Source organism: Tenrec ecaudatus, chromosome 12 (genome assembly GCF_050624435.1).
Source record: "Tenrec ecaudatus isolate mTenEca1 chromosome 12, mTenEca1.hap1, whole genome shotgun sequence".
In the NCBI taxonomy this organism is placed as follows: domain Eukaryota; kingdom Metazoa; phylum Chordata; class Mammalia; order Afrosoricida; family Tenrecidae; genus Tenrec; species Tenrec ecaudatus.
Window position 1 is genome coordinate 1,246,409 of NC_134541.1, and position 14,617 is coordinate 1,261,025.

At 64.6% G+C, this 14,617-nt stretch overlaps 1 protein-coding gene across 1 annotated transcript in view; it reads right to left on the reverse strand.

Annotated features, from left to right (window-relative positions):
• Window positions 1–3,468: 3,468 nt before the first annotated feature.
• The window catches only part of CDH4 (cadherin 4), a 254,354-nt gene continuing 243,205 nt past the window's right edge, over window positions 3,469–14,617 (reverse strand). Inside the window, exons 10-17 of the mRNA XM_075527720.1 lie at window positions 10,245–10,430; window positions 8,292–8,545; window positions 7,616–7,762; window positions 6,563–6,792; window positions 5,882–6,115; window positions 5,423–5,562; window positions 4,850–5,014; window positions 3,469–3,675 (exon numbers count right to left, since the gene is read on the reverse strand). Coding sequence (XP_075383835.1) covers window positions 3,469–3,675; window positions 4,850–5,014; window positions 5,423–5,562; window positions 5,882–6,115; window positions 6,563–6,792; window positions 7,616–7,762; window positions 8,292–8,545; window positions 10,245–10,430 — 1,563 coding nt within the window. The remainder of the gene's footprint in view (window positions 3,676–4,849; window positions 5,015–5,422; window positions 5,563–5,881; window positions 6,116–6,562; window positions 6,793–7,615; window positions 7,763–8,291; window positions 8,546–10,244; window positions 10,431–14,617) is intronic.

A 14,617-nucleotide genomic window follows, 5' to 3' on the forward strand; every position in this document is an offset into this window, starting at 1 on the left:
CCAGGAGAAGGCCGGTCCACACAGACTCCCGGGGTGTCCACTCAGACATCCACCAACCCGTGAGCTGGCCAGCACACTGGGTGCTGCAGAGATACAGAGGCCCAAGCCCTCCAAATCGGAGGGCTCTCTAGGGCTGGACGGCAGACGGCCACGCGTGGTGCTGTCAGCTGGACTGCAGCAAGGCTGCACTCTGGGCACTGATGCCCTCATGCCCAGGGCTCTGGTCAGAATCACCCCTGGAGGCCACCCCTGCCCAGCTAGTCCTCCTGTCCACCTCATGAGGCACTGCCTGTACCAGGAGGCCCCACAGGCCCATGAGACCCCACAGGCACCGCCCACCTGATGGGGCCCCACCCTTTTCCCAGGCCCTGCCCACCAATGAAGCTCCACCCTCTACCCCTCGGTCCCCTCCATCCCGCAGGCCCTGCCTCTGCACCTCCCACCAGCAGCCGCCAAGGTGATCTGGCCCTCTGCCTTTGAGGAGTGGACCAGGCTCAGAGCCCCCACCCCGCAGCCAGTGTGGCTCTGGGGTGCCATTGCGCACTCTCCCTGCACGCAAAGGGCGGCGCTCATGGACCGTCGCCCGCACGCTGTGGGGTCCACCCGGTCCGTCCTGGGGGGCCCGCGGGTCTCAGGTTCTCAGCAGCGCTGGGCAGGTGCCTGGACCCTCCTCTTGTCAGACCAAGGGCCGTGTCCCTGACACCCCTCCGGGCGCAGCCCCGGCCCTCCACCCCATGGACAGACCCCCGGCCCCCAGTGACCCAGGCGGGGGAGGCCACTATTTCAAAGGGGACTTTATTTTACTCCTCGGCCGCCAGGCGACACCGGCGGCCCCACAAACACTGGAGAAACACCGACTGCCGCCTTCGGTCCGTTTTTTCTTTTGGTACAAAATGGTACAAACAACAATACAAAAGAGTTGTGCTGTCGACGGTTACAAAAGGAGTCAGCGCGGCGGGCGGTCGCGCGGCCCCCAGGGAAGCAGCCTCCGCATGCGGCTGCTCCGCCTCCGCCCGGTCCAACAGAAACATGCAAACGGAAAAGCCGGGGTGCGGGGCGCGACCCCGCCGCCGCCCCTCTGCTATGTACACCGGCCTGGGAGCTGCGCCCGGCTGTGGGCCGGTGCCTTTGCCCGAGACCAGGTGGCCGCGCGCTGCGGACCGAGACGGGCGCGAAGGGGCTGTGGACTCGCAGGTGTGTTGCTACCGCAGGCTGGCGGTCCCATTCCTCCAGCGGCTTCAGGGGAGAAAGGCCACGGGGCGGTTCTACCCTGTCTTGTAGGGCCGCCCCCAGGAGTTGACACGGTGGCAGTGGGGGCGGTGGCCAGACTCACAGCGCACACTCCTAAGAGCATGTGGCAGCCTGCCCCACCCCGCCTGGCGCTGGCCACCGGTGTGTGTTGCCCACAGGCTGCAGGAGGTGACACTGAACGCACCGTCTGCTAACGGGGGTGGGGATGAGCCAGGGGTGGCCTGGGAGGGGGTGGGGCTTCGCCTCCCTGACCTCCGTGTAGCCCTGGACTGCAGGGGAGGGGTGCCGGAGTTTTCTAGAAGGCAGGGATGGACGTGAGAGGGCCCATGGTGTCCCTGGCTGTGCCGGGGACACAGAGGGTGACGTCATACCTGGGGTAAGTGGGGCCCAGGGCAGCAGGAGCTCCCAGCCCCCTGAAAGTCCAGGGTCTGGTGTCAGATACCAATGTCCTGAGAGGGCAGGGACACATATCCCAGGACAGCCCAGGGGTCAAAGGATGCGGGTTCCAGAGAAGAGTCCCCCCTCTACTCCGGCCCTGCTCTTAGCCCCTCAGAGTCCTCAGGCTGGGACACATGGAAAGGTCATCCTCCCCCCACAGTCCATTCTCACAGGGGGCCCACTGCAGGGGGCCCGGCGGTTTGCATAGCGGGGACCCACCAGCCTCCACGCCTCCCACCCCCTCTGGGGTCATGCATGGTGGGAGCACAGGGCACAGCGCTGGGTGCTGGCCACCCTGTGCGGCCACAGGTCCACTCTGAGAGTGTGTCCTAGAGTGCCAGGCTGGACACCAGCTCCGTTTGGTTTCTAAGGAGCGGGGGCGGGGGCTGGAGATGGCAGAGGGTAGGCTGTGCCCAGGAGGGTGGCCCGGGGGCCTGGGAGGGATGGGGAGTTGGCCTCTGTGGCCACACTGGCCACTGGGAAGGAGCATGTGGGCGGAGCTCCTAGCTCTCCTGGGGACTGATGCCAGCTCATGCCCTGGCCCAGGCACCACCCCTTGGCTCGGGGCCCTGTTGCTACTGGCCTGGGTGAACTGTTGAGCCTGGTAGATGCAGGCGTTCCTTGTGGGGGCCTGCCGTGATCACGATGCCCTCCAGTCCCCAGAGACACTGCCCCAGGCATGGACAGTCGCGGGCCTTCCTCCCAGGGGCCTGCCAGCTTCTTCCTTGGTTCAGGGAACACCCCTGTGGATGACAATGCTCAGCCATTGGGGGGGGGGTGGAAGCCTGAGGCCATCCACTGTGTCAGCCCCAGGTGGCTGGGCCGGGCCAGGGCCAGTGGTCCCCCTTCCAAGAGACCTGGTGACGGGGCTGCTCATGCCTTGAGGAATGGGGTGCCTCTGTGTGGCCCTCTGATGCCGGCCTGGAGGTTGGGGGTGGGGTGTGGTGGTGTTGGAAGGGGCTGACTGGTGCTGGTCAGGAGTAGAATGGGTAGGGGGCAGCTAAGATGCTGGGACTAGGTACTCCTTGGGCCAGTGGGGGGGCATCTGGGGTGACTGTAAGCCTCAAGGAGGGCTCAGGTTGGCCAAGAGGAGCCTGAAGCTAGGGAGGAGTTGGGGAAGTGATGGGGAGCTCCCAGGGTGGTTGCTTGGGCTCCTCTTAGTATCTGAGCACCCCAATTCCCAAGGCAGTCACATGCATGGCTCCAGGGGGCTTTGCTGCCAGACACAGAGCTCAGCCTCCACCCCCGACCTTGATGTGCCCCCAACCACCACCCTGGGGCCCGGGGAAGAGCATGCTCTCAGGAGACGCAGCTGGAGGTGCTGGGCAGCAAGGGCCCACGAGGGGCGGCCTGGACGGGCCCAGGAGCATTACCCTTGGTGGGCTTACCCACGGTGTTCTTACTAAAGGACCAACACACGCGCGCGCGCGCACACACACACAACCCCCCACAAAACCACGGTCCCCTTCCTCCAGGTTGGCTGCAGGGCTGGGGGCTGGGGCTACGGCATCTGCCAGGGGTGCGGTGGGGTGCGGAGGCCTGGTCTGTCTGCTGAGTTTGTCACTCCTGAGTTTGAGGGGGTCGGACAGTGTACCAAAAGGCACTTTCATTTTGTAAAAAGAGTGCTTCTGTTCTAAGAAATTCAAGTGAAGCCCGTGCCTCCGCTCTCCGCCCGGCGGGCGGTCAGGTGGGGCTCCGGACACCACGGGGCGCACAGCCGCCAGCCCCCCGCCGGCGTGCGGCACGGCCCTCGCGGGCGGCCCAAGGCTGTGCGGTGGGTCACTCGTCCTCGCCGCCCCCGTACATGTCCGCCAGCTTCTTGAACCTGGGCCCCCAGTCGTTCAGGTAGTCGTAGTCCTGGTCCTCGGAGCTGGACGAGTTCAGGGAGCTGACGGAGCCCGCCGTGGAGCCGCTGCCCTCGTAGTCGAAGACCAGGAGGGAGTCGTACGGGGGTGCCGTGGGGTCGTTGTCGGCGGCGCGGAGGCCCTGGTCAGAGACACCGGTCAGGGGTGGGGTCGGACGGGCAGGAAGGGGCATCAGGGGAGGGGCTGGCGGTGGTGCTCAGCGCGTGCGCCCGCAGAGAAGGGAAGGCATTTCAGGGAGCAAAGGGGAGAGGACGACGGAGACAGTGCGCGAGCGCTGGACAGCTGGACGCAGCCGATGGAGAGGCCAGCGGTGGTGACAGCAAACACCAGGAGGGAAGGGGCTGGGCGGTCCCGAGGATGGGGCGGGGCTTGAGGATGGGGCGGGGCTGCGTGGGGGCGGGGCCGGGGATAGGGCGGGGCTGCGTGGGGCAGGGCTTGAGGATGGGCGGGGTGCAGGGCGGAGCTTGATGAGTGGGGCTGTGTAGGGAGGGGCTGGAGGATGGGCGGGGCTGTGGGGAGGGGCCTGAGAATGGGTTTGGAGCAGGGTCCGAGTGGGGCTGTGGGCACAGCGGAGGGGCCTCAGGCCTCTGCCTGAGCGGTGGGCGTGGCTTCATCCCAGTGACGTTGCTCCTGTCCACCTCAGGGGCAGGTGTGGCTGGGTAAGGAGAGCCTTCCAGGAGCCAGTCTCCAATTCACTGGGACAGGAGCCATATGGCTCTGGAGACTGCTCCATACCGCAGGAGCGCCGGAGCAGCCAGGTGGGACCTGGGCACGTCTGCCCTTCACCTGCTGGCTGGCGCCTGGCCCCACAGAGGCAGACTAGCGGTGCCCCTCAGCACTGGAGAGCCCCTCTCCTGAGAGAGCCAGGGCAGTGCTTCACTCTGTGTGTGTATGGTCAGAGAGGGGACAGCATAGAGCCTGTGGCTGTGAGGCCACTCTGGGTCCTGGGAAGAGGCCACCTGTGTGACTGCGCTCCTTGCCATCATCCTGCCTGGGGGCACTTGTCTTGGGTTGCCTGTCCTCTGTGAGCCCAGGGCATTGGACAGACTCGTGGGGAAGGGACTCTGTGTAGCCCATGGGGAGGGGTCTTGGCCTGATGGTGGGATCGCAGACAGAGGTGGGTGCCGGGGGGGTTCCTTAACCCACAGGGGACCTCAGTGCCAGCCCTGCCTGGAAGGTGACAGTGACAGCCTGTACCTGCCAGCGCCCTCCTGGGTGGGGGGACCTGGGGTGGGGACTGTTGCCCGGGTGGCTTGGTGCTTGGGCACCTGGTCAGGCCTGTCCTGTGTACCCACCTCGTTGATGAAGTTGCCAATGTCCCCGGGGTGGGGTACCACGGGCCTGGCCGGGTACTGGGGCTCTGCCCCCACAGGCCTCTCGTCCACCCGCCGGACCCCAGGGGCCTTGCTGAGCACGTGCTCCATGGTCTCGGGCTGCTGGAGCTGGCTGAGGTCGTAGTCCTGCAGGGCGGGGTGGGGGCAGTGAGGAGGCCTCTCCCAGGTGCCTCAGCCCAGGTCCTCGACCCCTGGACCTAGCCCCCCCATTGGGAGTCAGTTGGATGGGGGGCATGGTGAAGGCTCACATTGCTGTCTGGCCAGAAGGAGCAGGAGCCCAGGGCCAGGCTGCATCCTGAGGATGTGACTGTGGGCAGGAGAACCAAGGACTGGGTGCCCACATGTGGCATGGGTGGCCAGGCCCCCATTGGTGTGTGGCCCTGTGGGCGGTGTGGCCCCTGTGGTCATGTGACCCCATGGGCGGTGTGTCCCCATGGGTAGTGTGGCCCCTGTGGGCATGGACTCAGTGAGTGGCATGGCCCCCATGGGGAGTGTGCTCCCCGTGGGTGGTGTGGCCGGCAGTGGCCTGCTCACCTGGTCCTCCTCGCCGCCGCCCTCCTCATCATACTTGAGGATGTTGTCGCGCACGTCATCCTCGGGGTCGATGAGCAGCTGCTTGGTGTGGCGCTCCTTCTCTCGCCGCTTCATCCACACCACGAAGAGCAGGACCATGGCTGCGGGCACGCTGGCCGTGAGCTGCTGCACACGCATGCACACACACGCGTGGCCCTGTGCATGCAGGTGCGCGTGTGCATGTGTGTGTGTACACCTGCCTGTGTATGCTCCTGACACACACAGATACTTGTACAGGTACAAGTGCACATGTATCCACATACGTGGTGGTGTGCTCACTTGTGTGTGCATGTGCGCGGTGTGCACAGACCACCCTGTGTGTGCTGTGGTTGCTGAGATGGGCTTCGTGGGGTACCGGCACTGGCTCTGGCCCCACCCCCTGTGTCCCCGGCCCCCAGCCCCCCCGCTGCCGGCGCTCACTCAGCAGGATGATGATGCAGATGAGGATGGCCGCAATGGCCCCGGTGCCCAGGCCGGCTGCTGCCACGGCGCCCACGGTGGTGCAGTCGCCGTTCTCGTCGCAGGGACACACCTTGACCTTGATGACGGACGTGTTGGATAGCGGCGGGTTCCCCGAGTCCGTGACCATGATGGGCACGTCGTACATGCCCGCCTCCAGGTACAGGATGCGCAGGCTGAGCTGCGCATAGTCACCTGGCCGGAGTGAGAGGGGCGGTGTGGACACTGCACACCCGGACGAGCAGGGGACACGCACGCCACACCCACCACAGACACGACACACCAGCACCCACCACCATTGGCAGCACCATGAGCCACCAGGAGTGGCCGCAGGGGCCAGGGTGGAGCTAGAGCACCCCACGGGAAGAAAGGCGGGCGACGCTGAGCCTGGTCCCAGGAGCCCTGGGCGAGGGTACACTGGTCTCTGCCCGTCAAGGGGGCAAATGTGCCTGTGCCCACGGAGGTGGCCGGTGTTGGAGGGTGGGCCTGGGCTCTGCTCCCATTAGAGGGCAGACCCCATTGTGTTGTGTCACATCTGAGATGCGGAGGACCGGCCCAGGTGACATCAGTGTTGCCAGCTGCCAGGCCTGAAGCCGGGGGCCTGGGGCTGCGGGTTCGCGGGCAGGCTGTGCTGGTGCTCACCGTTGAGGCGGGTGACGGTCCAGTTCCTGCGCACGGCAGCTGGCACGAAGGGCAGCTCGAAGACGTAGGGCCCAATGTTGGGGTCAATGTCGGCGTCGGCCGCCGTGATGTTGACGGTGTGGAGGCCCGGCCGCTCACAGACCTGCGCCTCGGTGGGCAGCAGCTCGGGGGCGTGGTCGTTGGTGTCGATGAGGTAGATCCGCAGCGTCCCCGTGCCACTGGCCGGAGGGCTCCCTGTGGGGGACGGCACACTCGGTCGCTGGGGCTCATGGGACAGGCGCACGGACACACAGCCCCACACAGGCCAGGCACACGGACACTTAACCACACCGTGGTCTTGGTCCCCACCCACATAGACACCTGCCACCTCAGCCCTTGGACCGCACGTGACACTGCACTCTCGATGGCCATGCCCTCCACTCAGAGCCCCTCAGGTCACAGCCTCTGACTTGGGCCACCCTGGGCCTTCCTGCCCCTTTGTAGTGGTGGCTGTGGGAAGTGGGGCAGGGGGCAGAGCCCGGGGTGGGCTCAGAGAGTGGGAAGCTCCTGGCACCCAGCCCCTGGTGCATGTCTTGGTGGACCCCAAGAGCTCTGGGCCCCCACCTCTGCTCAGCACAGTCCCCTCCTCCCAGGCTCCCAACGCTCATGCACCCCAGCTTCTGACCTGAGGGGCCCCTCCTCCAGGCTGCCCCGACTGAGGGTGCGGGGGGCATCTCTAGTAGGAGGCAGCAGGGGGTGGGGTGGGACTGGCCCTGCGTGCCCTCTGACCCATGGTTGGCGTGAGGGGTCCTTGGCTGGGATGGGCCAGAATCCATCTGAAAACCATGGGTCTGACCCAGAGCCCGAGGGCTACAGCCAAGAGTTTGTTGGGGGTCGTAGCGTCAAGGGCAGACTGGGCCCACCCCCAGCCTGAAGCACTGCGCCGTGCTGTCCAGTGACAGATGGTGGGCAGGGTGGCCATGTGCGTGACTGGGACTCTGATGGGACTCAGGGCAGCACCTCACTCCCTGTCCACCCCCAGGGGGCCGAGGTTGTGCCCAGGCACGAAGGGACGCACCGTTGTCCACGGCCAGGAAGGTGGCCTCGTAGACGTTGTTCTTGACGTAGATGGACTCTCGGTCCAGGACGGCCACGGTGGTGACCTGCCCGTTGGTGCTGTTGATATGCAGCCAGTTGGCAGGGTCTGACAGCTTCGAGTACCTGCGGGGACGGGCGAGCGTGGAGGGAGGACGGGGCTCAGGGTCCTGGGGCCACTGGCCTGCCCAGTGGCCTGGCCCTATTCCAGCATCCCTGCCATCAGTGGGAGGGAGCGCTGCCCCTCTGCTGTCCCAGGCTCATCACTGTGAGGGAGCCGGAGGGGCAGCTGGTGGACCTGCACTGTATGAAGCAGGAGGAGGGGTCTGGGGGTCTTCGTCTGCCTGCGGAGCCTCACACTGAGTCTTTAGGGGGTCCACAGCCCCCTGGCCTCCCCAGGACCCTCTCGTGACCCACCCTGTAGATGGGGAGACACAGGCAAAGGGGGGGGGAGGGCCAGCAGCCTCCTGTTTTGGAAGCAGCGGTGTTGACCTTTGACCCTCTAGGCCAGGCTGTGTTGTTCCCAGTGAGCGGGAGGGCTGGTGGCCCCCCTGACCACAGGCCCTGGGCTCCTTCCTGGCCTGGAAACCACCCCGGGACTGAGCCGCGGCACCCCGGCCGGGCCCTCCTCTGGGCAGCGGGGCTGTGACCACACCTCACGGCCTGCTGCATGAAGCGGTCAGGGTCCACGGCCGAGAAAGTGGTCAGCACGGTGCCTGTGGGCACCCCCTCCTCCAGGCGGATCAGCTTGTGGTTGGAGGGGAAGTGGGGCGCCTCATTGATGTCCATGACGGAGATGGTGACCCCTGCCGTGGACTGGAAGGACATCTGGATGCCACTGGCCAGGGGGGCCTGGTTGGACACCATCACAGTCAGCATGAAGGCTCTGTTCAGCTCGTAATCGACTGCCTGGTGAGAGAGACCTGCCATGAGCTGGTGTAAGGGGTCAGTGTGCCCCACCCACGGCCTGCCCAGCTCTGCCCCCACAGACCAGCTCCCCGTCCTGCCTTCCTGCTGGCTGGCCAGTGGGGGAAGAGAGAGAAGTTGGGGTCAGTGACCCAGGCCATGGTTCGGCTAGCCATGTCCCTCCGTGACCCCTCCTTGTCTAGCTCTGGCAGAAGGGGGGGGCTGTCTGGCCCCTGCTCCCTCAGCTGAGTGTGGCAAAGGTCCTACGGCTGCTCATCGGGGTGCACGGCCAGGTGAAGAGTGAGCTCCAGAGACAAGGCCTCCTGAGACCCGGAGGGACCGCCTGTGGACCTCGGTTTGCTCCCTTGGGTACCCTTGTGTCCAAGGACAGGGTCCTCTAAGAGGAAGGGGAGGGCTCAGGGCTCACGGCCTGGGGGAGACTTTGTGAAGATGGTGGGGGCCCATGAGATAAGCCAGGAGCCCCTCGATTTCACCTCTGGGCTTCTAGAAGGTGAGAGACAGATGCTAGGAGAGAGTGGATTTCTGTGTGGCAGCTGCTCTGGGTCGGAGACCACGTCTCAAACCACGTTGCTTACAGTCCCCCGGAGCTATCAGTCCACCTGGGCTAAGGTCACCCACCCTCTGGTGGGAAACCGGCACAGGCACTTCCCCCATATCCCCCCCCCCCCCCCCCCGCTCCCGGCTCAGGGCAAAAGGCCAGGGAGAGGAACTCATGCAGGCACCTTCCTGAGCCCCCACGGGGTAAACAAAGGACTTGCCTCAGTGAACTTGGCTTTCTCTCCTAGCCCCGCCCACAGGGCGAGCCGGGGCAGGCAGTAAGTACAGTGATCTGAGCACCGCTGGGCCTACATTTGGCGTCTACCTCCCACCCTCACTGAGAGAGGCTGACTTGGGTGTGAGGCCAGCGAGGAACAGGCGGGGCTGGGGGTCCTCGCCGGAAGGAAGGCTATCCCCAGAAGTGCGGGCAGCAGACCGCAGCACCCTGGGCAGCACCCACTGTCCGAGGGCATCAACCCGCAGATGTACTCCCCCCACCCCACCCCGGAAAATGCCCCTGTCTTTTCTCTGCTTTTTCCCCAGGAACATTTTCCAGCCCCACCGGTCCCCACCCGGTGAGATAACATTAGGAGTCATTCAGGGAAGAGCGGCTGAGCACATGGTGGGCCCCCAAGGGACCTGGGAGCCGAGCACATCACAGTCAGGACAAGAGGGACTTTGCAAGGCTGATTAAAGTCACTAAAGGAAGGGCCGGGAGATGGGGTTACAGCGCTGGATTAAGGGCTCATTTCAACCAATGTGGAATTTTAGACCAAGTTGCTGATTTCCTAGACAAATATTACCGACTGAAGCCATTCACGGCATCTGCCCAGGAGTCGACAAGCCCCGCGTCCCAATAAACGCAAAAGCAAAATCTATAACCCCCAGGCCCAAACCCTACACCTGCTCTCCCTTCCCCAGGCCCCCCTGGGCCTCAGGAACGCCTCGCCAGCTAACCAGGCTGGGTGGGGAGTTCCTGTCTGGCCTGTGGCCAGCGGACCCTCCTGCCCACCAGGGTCCCGTCAGGAGGCCCTGTGAAGACAGCTGTCTTGGCCATCATGCCCTTCGCCCTCAGCGGGTACACGGAGTGTTGATTCAGTGCAGCGTGTGTCGGCGGCAGGACTCTGGGGGGCCGGGCGCCCACCTTGACCACAGTGACCATGCCCTCGTTGGTGACGGGGTCTGTGCGGATGCTGAAGTGCCCAGAGGGGTCCCCGCTGATGATGCGGTAGATGGCGTTCCAGTTTGGCGAGTGGGGCTGGTCTCGGTCCATCACGGTGAGGTTGGCGACCACCGTCTCCACTCGGTTCTCGGGGACTTCCCCGGCGTACTGCAAGGGGCAGAAGAGAGGTGGTGAGAAGCCCCTGTTGGGGCCGTCCAAGGTCCAGGCCTGGGTCCATTCTCCCGGAGCAGCGGGGAAACGGGAGGCAGGCCCCGGGTGGGGATGTCCACGTGAGTCATATGGTCTCCGTGCACCAGGGCCTCCTTGCCCTGAGACCAGACACTGGACGGAGCCAGGCGACCGCGATCAAGCGCTTTGCTGGAACTTTCCGCCGTTGGGTCAAAGAGGGGGCTGTGTTGCAGGACAGAAAGCCAGTTCTTCTGGAGCCAGGAGGCGATGGAAGGGGGAAACTCCTCCCACGAACGCCCCAAGGACATCTTCCAACCTCAAGCCACAAATACCCCCCAGGAGCCATCTCTGGACCACCAAGGGGCGGGTCTATCTAGTGAAATCAGCTGCCTCGAAGCTGTATGCTCTGGGAAGAGCTATCTACCTGAGATCAAAGGGACAACGGACAACTCAAAGGCCAGGGCTGGGGGACAGTGAGAGCATGTTTGCCAGGGACCAACACATGCACACACACACACACACACGCACGCACACGCCTCCCTCTGAAGCCCCTGCAGCACATGGGCAAGCTCAGGGGCCTGGGGGGCCTGACCAGGAGCTGGGCCTGCAGGATGGGTGGGGCCGTGGCCTCTCAGCTGTCCCCTAAGTCATGGCAGGAGCTGCATTCCCAAGCGCCAAGCGCAGATGAGAGCAGAGGCTCCCGGGTGGGGTGCCCTGTGGACCACATTTGTGCCAGCATCTCTTTCTGTAAATAAACTTTTATTGGGACACAGCCAGGCCCATTCAGGGTGTACTGTCTGCCTGTCCCTGGCCCATCACCGGCCACTGCCTGTGTATCAGGCCCTCACGCACAGCTGCACAGGCCCTGCATCCCCTGGGCTAACTGACTGCCTGGGGTGCAACCCCCAGGGACGGGGTGCCACAGGGACAGGGTGAGGGGTTACCTGCTGGCCATGTGGGTGCTTGGAAGGGGGCCCAACTCCAGCAGAGAGCCAGCCCGGGGCTGCCAGGTGAGTGGGGGCTGTATGGAGCCGGAGGTGGGCCTAGCTGCTGCCTCTGGGTCAGAGGGGTGGCCCCAGCTTGGGGTCTGATACTGGGAGAGAGAGAGACCCCGTTTTTCCTGAGCCAAGTGCCCCCTGCGAGGACCTGGGCCATTTCTGGTTTGTGCAGCTGAGCAAGCTCCCAACGAGGCATGCTGGGGTGCGTCTGTGTGCCTGTGTTGGGGCGCTGCCCACAAGTGGCCTCTCTGCCCAGCACTGCTAATGGAAGTGGGGTCCTGGGGCGTCATGACCAACCCAGTTGGCTTTGCATCCGTGAGCAGTGCCCCCGCCAGGTTCCCCCTCTGTCCCCCTCTCCCCGGTCAGAGAGGGGCCGGCACCCAGCATGAGCTGGTCCTCATGACTCTGTGGCCAGGGCTGTCTCCCTCTCCAGCCATCAGCATGTGTGCGCACGTGTGCGTGTGCGTGTGTGTGTGTGTGTGTGAGAGAGAGAGAGAGAGAGAGAGAGAGAGAGAGAGAGAGAGAGAGAGAGAGAGAGAGAGAAGGGGGAGAGGGCAAAGCGAGTGGGAGTGGGCGGTCCTCTCACTGTAATTAGCAGCAGCGTGGGGTGCGCCCTGGCCTGGTCAGTGTGTTCTGGACCCATCTGCCCTCAAGGTGGCCAGCAGCTGACCCCTCGGTGGCCAGGGTGTGAAGCTTCCATGGGTGGCTGCCTGGAACACCCTCATGTCCTCAATTGGTGGCTTTACATGGCGTTTTCTGCCCAGTACAAGGAGCCTGGTGGCGCTGAGGTTAAGGCTGTGAACCGAAAGGCCGGTGGAGGCTTGACCCCACCCAGGAAAAAAGACGGGTCAGTTGCTTCCAGAGAGATGGGGGCCAGCAGGGCTGTCGAGTGGTCCGGCCACGGCCATCCCAAGTGTGCAGAGCCAAGCACTGGTCCTGTGCCTGCCCTGTCCTGGTGTCCCCTGCCCTGAGTGTCCCCTGTCCTGGTGTCCCCTGCCCTGAGTGTCCCCTGCCCTGAGCGTCCCCTGTCCTGAGCATCCCCTGCCCTGAGCGTCCCCTGTCCTGGTATCCCCTGCCCTGAGCGCCCCCTGCCCTGAGCGTCCCCTGCCCTGAGCGTCCCCTACCCTGAGCGTCCCCTATCTTGAGCGTCCCATGCCCTGAGCGTCCCCTGCCCTGAGCGTCCCCTGCCCTGAGCGTCCCCTGCCCTGGTGTCCCCTGCCCTGAGTGTCCCCTGCCCTGAGCGTCCCCTGTCCTGAGCATCCCCTGCCCTGAGCGTCCCCTGTCCTGGTATCCCCTGTCCTGAGCGTCCCCTGTCCTGAGCGTCCCCTGCCCTGAGCGTCCCCTGCCCTGGTGTCCTCTTCCCTGAGCGTCCCCTGTCCTGAGTGTCCCCTGTCCTGGTGTCCCCTGTCCTGAATGTCTCCTGCCCTGCATGTCCCCTGCACGGTGGTAATGATTTTCTCTCCCTGTGTGCACCACCCACTTGCACCCCTGCCCAACACAGCTGCCCTGGGTGAGTGTGGAGGTGGTGGTGTCAGCTGGGGACAGCAGCCCCGGCCCCCACCCTGCAGCCGCTTGGCTCTCAGAAAAGCTGGCTGCAATGAATTATTGATGGCCGAGGTCTGCACAGAGGGCCAGCATCACTAAGGGCACGGAGTCTGTTCCAGTTTTCAAGTGCCAAGTTCTTTTGCCCGCACCAGGTTGCCCGGCACGGGCCCTCCCGGGGCTAAGGGTGTAATTGAAAAGCCGAGGTGATTAGAGAGGAGTGCGGGTCGGGGAGGGGGAGTGGATTCAAGGCCCAAACAGAGAATGCAGGGTGGTGGGAACCGGGGCTGGCCCACCTTCTGTCCAGTCACTAAGAATGAGGCTGTCCCTCCACCTGGCCATGTTGGGGGCTTCGCTGGACCCTGGGCCTCGTGGGACTGAACTGCCAAGAAGAACCTTGTCTTTGTGGCCGCAGGCAGGGCTGCCCTGTCTCCACCCAGCGGGCCGGTTCCGGCTCACCTGCATTGGGACCCCAAACCCCACTAGCCCCAGGTGGTCCCCATCACAGAGAACAACCCCCCAAGTGTTCATGGCAGCTGATCTCTTTCCCCAGGGGGATTCGAAACACTGACCTTGGGTTAGCAGTTGGGTCACTAAACTACTGCCCTCAGGGCTCCTTGGGAGAGGGCTGAGCTCTGCCCACCTACATCACCTCACTGTCACCCACCCTCCGCCCATTTTAGCACATGGGGAACCCACTCAGGGCATTTTGGGGTGCTGCTGCCCACCAGGCTGGAATGGTCCCCAGGCTATTGAAGACCAAAGTCCGCCTGTCCCATTGTACGAGGGGTCCCTGGGGCAGAACCGGCTCAGGGACCCCTGCCTCACACCATTCCATTCCCACCAGGGGCACAGTGACCTTGCTCACAGGGTCTGGCTCCCAGCCCCAAGCCGCACCATTGGGGGCACCGAGCAGAGCCAGGCCTGGATCTGCCTGGTCAGGGCAGGGCTGTCCTCAGAGGGCCTCTGCAGGCTGGGACGGTGAGTCTGAAGGGTGGGGGTGGGAGCAGGGCGGGACCTTGTTGGGAGCCCAGCAGACCCGAAGGTGGGCCTGGCGCAGGAGAGGCTGCCGGTGGCCGTGGGACTGAGTGCTGTCGGCAGGCCGAGGGAAAGAACTTAATTAACATTTAAGTCTAGGAGTCGGATCACACACCCGCCCCCCCCCCCCCCCCGCAGCTTCTGCTGATTGTTCTTGATTAAAGCATATAAAAATAGCCTGGCTGGGGTGGCAACCCAGGTGGTCTCCCCCCAACCCCCCTCTGTGCTGATTGGACTTGCTTGCCACTGTCCCAGAGGGTGGCTGAGGGCAGGGCCTGGCAGGCCCACTATGACCTGGGCACCAGTCTCCCGACCTTGGAGGGAGAGCTGGGCGCTGGGTTTCCGTGGCCTTACTTGGCCAGGCCTCTCCTGCCGCACCTCTGGGCAGCCTCGATCCCACCCTTTTGGTGAGCTGAGTGTGCAGTGGATGAACACAGCAGGGACTCTGGGTGCGAGGGTCCCAGGGACAGGAGAAATGGAGAGCCTGGCTGGGTCAGACCCACCGACCCTCTCACTACGGAGAGGCGGGCATGCCTGACCCACTGTGACATGCTGGGCCCAGCTGTCCAGGTCAGTGGGAGCTGCTCC